The 7,373-nt window shown below is 35.1% G+C and overlaps 1 protein-coding gene across 4 annotated transcripts; it reads left to right on the top strand.

Annotated features, from left to right (window-relative positions):
* The first annotated feature begins 2,504 nt into the window (after window positions 1-2,504).
* LOC131630886 (U-box domain-containing protein 35-like) lies at window positions 2,505-6,435 on the top strand. Of its 4 annotated transcripts, none has more exons than XM_058901627.1 (9): window positions 2,505-2,943; window positions 3,069-3,083; window positions 3,194-3,276; window positions 3,366-3,523; window positions 3,643-3,792; window positions 3,871-4,138; window positions 4,426-4,527; window positions 4,622-5,047; window positions 5,356-6,435. In XM_058901627.1, exons 1-9 carry the CDS (start codon window positions 2,778-2,780, stop codon window positions 6,118-6,120), a joined length of 2,133 nt encoding a protein of 710 aa, XP_058757610.1. In that variant the 5' UTR covers window positions 2,505-2,777; the 3' UTR covers window positions 6,121-6,435. The 4 variants fall into 4 exon arrangements, with proteins under 4 accessions (XP_058757610.1, XP_058757609.1, XP_058757611.1 ...); XM_058901626.1 differs by having other exon boundaries at window positions 2,506-2,943; window positions 3,066-3,083; XM_058901628.1 differs by having other exon boundaries at window positions 2,506-2,947; window positions 3,066-3,083.
* The last annotated feature ends 938 nt before the right edge of the window (window positions 6,436-7,373 follow it).

Raw genomic sequence — 7,373 nt, 5'->3', positions numbered from 1 at the left:
CATCGTCGACATTCACCGCATCAATCCTCCTTTTATACTCCTTAATGCCTATCGGGTATGCATGCCCGCCCCTCCATCATTTGATCTGTGTGGGCCCAATAGTGGTAGAAATAACCAGCCTTTCACAAATGGGCGAGAAACACTTGTATATCTAGCTCTACATAATAACATAAACTCACATAACCAGCCAAAAATGTCATGAAAAGAACTAAAATAATAAGAATTAATAATATTTATACCTAAAATACACTCATATAACCAGCAAGTTGTCTCTTACCAAAAATAGTCGTATTTCCAAGTGCAGCATATAGAACAATCAGTGCAACACACCCCCATGCCCAACTAATATGCTCAAGGCGGCTAAACTGCCACATGTACTTTGCATTGATATATACATGAAACTTACCCGCTAAGATTGTACATCCTAAAAGATGTAGCATGTATACCCTAGCGGTTGCCTCATACATAGACTACTGCACTAGTTCACCATACCTATCGTGCAACCAAGATAGACGAAAGTGAGCACTCCTGTTAAACCTACACCCCTCTTTCACCAACTCCTCAATAACCCTAAGTCTTGTATAGTAGTCATACGTGCAAGCTTATGGCTAATTAGGGGAGCGGTGAAGAAACTATCGGCCATGGGAAGATGGAACAAAGAGGAGACATCATCTTAGATAATCGCCATCTCACCAAATGGAAGATGGAAGGAAGATGTCTCCTTACACCACCGCTCAACAAAGGATGTCAATAGCTGACCGTCGAGCATGGTCAATAAACACTCCACTAGAGAAAGGAGACTGCAATCATCAATAATCGTCTTGACCTCCTCTAGCATCAAGATATCTAAGAACTTCTTCAGCTCCCCCCCGTGGGTCCTACAACAAACAAAGTCTGAAGCAACATTTATTTTCAACGTATGAATAATAAATAAAGTCACATCATTGGCATATCATATACATATATTTCTCTCCCATAATCAGAATGCCATATGATCGGATAAAAAAGCATGCAAAAATGTGTTTTTATCAGATATTTCCAAAAATGCGGTAAAAATGCATGATTTTAAACTAAAAATCCGATACAAACTTTAAAATTTGGTAAAAATTGAAACTTACTAATCAATTCACTATTCTCTTTTTAAAATCTAATAACCACATGAGATTTTTAAAAATTCGAAACCTCTCAGTTGTTTTGTGAAATAATTTTTAATATTTTACAAGGTTATATGGTAAATGCATAGGGTGTGTAGGGGTGCTAGATCAAACTGTAGGAGTGACAAAATAAATTCTCCTAAAAAAACAATTTTTTTCTTTAACCTTACTATTGATTTCTTCAGCTTAATTACTCCCAATTGATTTATAAAAACTTTATCAATATATCAACTACTTTCAAGGAAATATCATTCACTTGCATTTTCAGATCGTGGGTAGATCCACATAGAGAATCTTCCTCGCTAATTCCCCTATTCGAGACCAATTGAAAAATCAAAAAGACGAGTTTCCATCCCCTAATCTAAATTCTAATCCATCTTTAAGAACAGAGAGAGTTTTCATAATTGCATTTCAAGTATCTGATCCTGGTTTTTTTTTTCAAATTAAGGACGTTTCCTCATAATCTGGGCGAAGACCCCAAACCAGCTTATCCAACATAGAAGTATTAGTCCCTTTTTCTTTCTAGATCCCAAGACCACCTAGCTTTATGGGCTTAGTGATTTTATTCCGGCCATTGAGATGCACACGAGAGTTTGAATTATCCTTCCATAAAAAAATTCTAGTCATCCTATCAATAAACTCACAAGTTAGTGTTGAGGTAGGCAAGTCACTTGCATATAATAGTAATTTGGGATGGAGTTCAAGACAGACTTAACCAGAGTCAAATGACCAACCTTATTTAATAATTTATGTTGTCAAAATGCTAATCTCTTACTAATTTTCTCCTATAAGAACTCAAAGTCCTTGTGTTGAAGACGACTATACAACATAAAAAAAAACAAATATTCTCTAGAGTAAGAGTTTGCTTGATACATATGCTAGCTAGAGACAATTAAATTTATTTTCCTCCTCTTAATAATAAGAGAGAAGAATACATTTAATTTAACACCAAAAAATATATATATAAAAAAAAAAAATCAACATATCAAAAATATTCGTGCTTATAGGTGTTAGAAACTTTCGCAAAAAGAATTATATATAGCATATTTTGCTATAACTTGTAAAAGAATTATATATAGCATATTTTGCTATAACTTGTAAAAGAATTAGTATATTTCATAAAAGAAAGGATATACCATACTTATCTCCACATACCCACGCATATAAAAAAATTGTATGCATTAATTATAATTTACAATAAGATAAAATATAATTGTAAAAATGGATAATGTGAGAGGAAAAAAACAAATAATTTCCCTATCAAAACAAAGACTTGGTCAAGGAAAAGATAGGATGACAATGAAACATTATTTCTGTCCATAGGTTTGAATTCTCCTCCATGACAGGTTCCATTTTCATCTTCAATCTGCAAGAGGATCCAAAAAAGGAACCAATCAAGCTTCTCCCTCCTTTTTACGGTGGAGGCGAAGAGGCGGTGGTGGTGGCGATTATACGTGATAGCGGCGGCCGTTGCAACCAAGGTCGAAAGAAGTTCACGGTTGCGATCAGAGATTTGATATCTTTGTTTTGTGGCCGCCGTAGAGGCCACAATAGTTTCAAATTTATTGAAATTTACAATATCAAGAATCTGAACGCAACCGCGATCTTAGTGACAACAATCATATGAAAATGCCTACCAGTGGTAGCCTTAATAGACCAAACACAAACCTCGTAATGGTGGCTGTAGGCAAAGACAAGAACAGTGGCCATGCTTTTCGTTGGACAACTAATAATATTGATAACCCTATCATCATTGCAGTTCATGTTAAACACAAAGATATTCCTCATCGTAGGTACCTTCTAATATTTATACAATATATGTAACATTTAACTATATATTCATCATGTGATAAACATTTTTGGATTTGATATTGTTTTGATGTCACATTCTCAACAATCCTGCATGTTCAGAAGAAGGCCAAGATCGCGGTGAGTCGTTTTGATTTTGTTATACGTTACATTACACTTTTGTTACTAAGATTTTATCAAACCCTAACATTCTTCCTTTGATACATTATTGCATGCATGCATGCATGCAGAAGGCGCCAATGTTTTTCCTCCTGACGAAGATGATGTAGCCAATGTTTTCGAACCCTTACGGGAAATGTGTAATGATAAAGTGGTAAGTTGTGATATTTTATAGGGACTAAAAACATATTTAATAAAATGATTTCGGAGAAAGTTGAAACAATTGAAGGCGCGTTGATTCAGGTAAAGATGAAAGAAGCCGTAATCAATGATAGTGACATTGCTAGAGGAATTTCGGAATATGCAAAGAGGAATCATGTTCAACATATCATTGTTGGTGCTCCCTCTAGCTACACCAAGAATGTTCTGTCAAGGTCTCTAAACATGAGAACCATAAGCAAGTTGAGTTTCAAAACTTATATCATCCTTAAAAAAAACTTCGTCTTTAGTGTATCAGTGACCCTTCGATCAAGATGACAGTTTAGATTTTAATCTAAGTATAATGTTGTGATTATCTCAGAAAATTTAAAGGCCACGACGATGTACCGACAGCGATAATGAAATCAGCTCCGGATTATAGTTCTGTCTACGTAATCGCGAAAGAAAAGATAGTAGAAACTCGACCAGCAACAGCGCAGTTGGAAAATGCAGTTTCAACAAATGACCTAAGGTACTAGCCAAATATATAGTAACATTTACATGTTCTAAGTTTTTCTTAATAATATTATGATTTGATATAATGGAACAGGTCAAGCACATTTAAAAGAGGAGGAAGCACTAATAGTAGTAGATCAGGAAAATCACCAGGATTATCACCCCTACATGATAAACTAAAGAGTTCTTCATCTACTCATAAATCATTGGAGAGTATCGATTTATCGAATCGTGGCCATAGATCATCCTTTAATCACACTTCAAGCTTAAATGAAAATGAATCATCTCGCTTACATAAATATGGGCTGGATGCGCCGAAATTAGAGAGGGGTTCGAGCATGGCATCAGATTCTCAAGTATTAGTAAGTATAAAAAGCAAGACCATCTCTTTAAGGACGTACGAAGCGGGTGACCGCACAAGATTTAAAAGTTGACACGGATAAACTGTATAGCTTAAATGGGCCTCATTAAATATTTGTCCAATTAAACCGTGGTAAAATATGGCCCCAATTTTTATGTCACGTTAAATTTGTGACTAACTTATACACTGCCTCCGAAAACTTAACACTGCTTGCATAAAGAAAATATTAAATAGTTGGCTTCTAATGTTTTACATTGTAAAAAATAATCTAATTTTTAATTATTATAGGGAGACATGGCAGCTGAGATGAAAGAATTGAGACTCCAACTTAGGCAAACTATGGAAATGTATAACTCAGCTTGCAAAGAAGCAATTTTAGCAAAAAATAAGGTGATGTAAATTATGCTATAAGTGACCAATTTGTGATTGGTATTAGATTTTTATAAAATCGGCTTGTAAAGTGAGAAGTGACACTTTTTTTCAGGCTAAAGAGATTAATAAATGGAAACTAGAGGAGCGAACGGTTGAGGAAGTTATGATGTCTCGAGAAGCAGCATTAGCAATGGCGGAAATAGAGAAAGCTAAAGCAGTGGCTGCATTGAAATCAGTAGATGAAGCTATGAAAATGGCTGAAAAAGAAACTCAAAAAAGATTACATGCAGAGAGAAAGGCTAGGAGAGAAATAGAAGAGCGAGATCAAGCACTAAACGTGATAGCTCGTACAGATATTCGATATAGACAATACACCTTAGAGGAGATTGAAAATGCTACTAAAAATTTCTCATTATCAATGAAAATAGGTGAAGGTGGATATGGACCTGTGTTTAAAGGTCAACTTGATCATACACATGTTGCTATCAAGATTTTGAGACCTGATGCTCACCAGGGTAGAAAACAGTTCCTGCAAGAGGTATGACATTGATATCAATTTGCAAGTGTTCAAATGCATTCTAGAACAATTTATACGATTTGGATAGACTTCGGTTACAGTATGACACAGCCACACAGTCAGCATATCGATATTGTTGGATTGAGATCAGACGGTTTAGGTATTAGTACCAAGCATAAAATCTGAACCGTCTAATTTCATACCAACAGTCATTGATATGCTGACTGCGTGAATGCAAGAGATTCCTATCGCCGCAAGAAATCCAAAGAGAATATTTTATTAGGAATGTGTATATGAAAATTGTGACTAAACATGTTATATATGTGTAGGTTGAGGTATTATGCAACATAAGACATCCAAATATGGTTCTCCTCCTAGGTGCTTGTCAAGATTATGGATGTTTGGTATATGAATACATGGACAATGGTAGTTTAGAAGACAGATTATTTAGAAAACATAATAGCCCTCCAATTCCATGGCAAAAACGTTTAGAAATATGTTACGAAATCGCGACTGCGCTTCTTTTCCTTCACCAAACAAAACCAGAATCCATTGTTCATAGAGACCTTAAACCAGCCAACATTCTCCTAGACAAAAATTTTGTTAGCAAAATAAGTGATGTTGGTTTATCAAGATTAGTGCCACCTTCTGTAGCTGATTCTGTCACACAATATCACATGACTTCAGCAGCTGGAACATTATGTTACATTGATCCTGAATATCAACAAACAGGAAAGTTGACGGCGAAATCTGATATTTATTCTTTAGGTATCATGTTTCTACAAATTATCACTGCTAGGCCTCCAATGGGACTTTCTCATCAAGTTAAAAAGGCTATTGAGAATGGAAATTTTGTCGATATGCTTGATCCCGTTGTTATGGATTGGCCTACTGATGAAGCTTTGGCGTTTGCTAAACTTGCATTGAGTTGTGCTGAGCTTAGTAAGAAAGATAGACCTGATCTTGCATTAGAAGTGATTCCGGAGCTTAGTCGATTAAGAGACTTGGGATGTAAGTTACAGAACTGTCAACAGAATTGGAGCCATGCGCCGCGTCCTCCTACGCCTCCTCGTCCAAGAAGTCCTCCACTTTGAAAGAGATATATGAAATAGATTATGTTTTTTTTTATTGTGTCAAATGATTGTGTTTTGAGTACTTGGTTATTTCATATTTTGTAATGTGCTTCTTTGCAACACACATTATTGTGTTTGTTGTGAATGGAAGTTTCCAATAGTTTATTCAAGATAAAAAAATTCAGCCTATAGGAGAGAAATATCAAGAAAAAAACTAGAGCAATATCAAGAAATGATTCTTGAGAGTAAAAGATCAGAAATTGAATGATAGAAACCCTCTTGCAGAAGAAGAAATGTGAGACATACTTGTTTTAGACCATACAAATTCTTCTTTAATTTGTATATTTAAGGTTTGTCACAAATTACACATTTAGAACTAACATATAGATATTTTCTTGAAGGTGTTCACTATGCAAAAGAAGGTATTGTTAACAACAGAGGGAGAGGGTATTCGCGGTGCAGTTTAAGCAGTTTTTACGTTAAAAATTATCTAAATCACAAGAAAAAACGCGTGGTTCGGTTTTATTCGATTGACTTTTAAAAAGAAACTCCCTTCTCACAAAACCCATCTTCATAAGAAATTCATAAAATTGAAGATACTATATTTCATTTGATTTTGTTTCAATTTTGTACACAAATTTCTTTGAACAACACCCCCTTATACTTTTCCTCTACAAAACTTTATGAAACAAGTTTTACCCCCTGCTAAAAAATATCATTGTAATCAATTCCCTTAACTTAAATAAAACTTTTTGCCACAAGTCTTGTGTTATGAGTCTTATAAAAAGTATTTTCCTATTTTTTATGAATTTAGGTCATCCCATTTCCATTTTCCAAAGTTTGTATTCACACCTTTCAGGAGAACGTGGTCATTTGGCCATTTGACAATTCCAGAATTTTTACGGTAAATTCCTGTTATAGTACATTTATGCAGGCTCAAGGTGAGGATGTTTTGGAAGACAGGATTAAACAGGGGCTCAAAATTATATGGGGATCTCGAGTTCCTGTTAAAATTAAGATTTTTGGGTGGAGACTTGTGTTGGATAAACTACCCACAAGGAAGCAATTATTTCGAAGAGGAATTATCACCCAAGTCGAGGATGCTGAATGTGTTTTTGCCATTAGTCTTTGGAAGACATAGACCATATTTTACAGCACTGTACTAGATTGAAGTTGTTATGTGTGGTTGGATGTGGTGCTGCCTGCTGCTGATTGTGGCAGCCATTTACTTATAGTGTTGAGATTCTAAATTGCAAGATGCTAAGCAATAGATC

This window comes from Vicia villosa, unplaced genomic scaffold, assembly GCF_029867415.1.
Source record: "Vicia villosa cultivar HV-30 ecotype Madison, WI unplaced genomic scaffold, Vvil1.0 ctg.000747F_1_1, whole genome shotgun sequence".
Lineage (NCBI taxonomy): Eukaryota > Viridiplantae > Streptophyta > Magnoliopsida > Fabales > Fabaceae > Vicia > Vicia villosa.
This window is presented reverse-complemented; position numbering and strand designations above follow the sequence as displayed.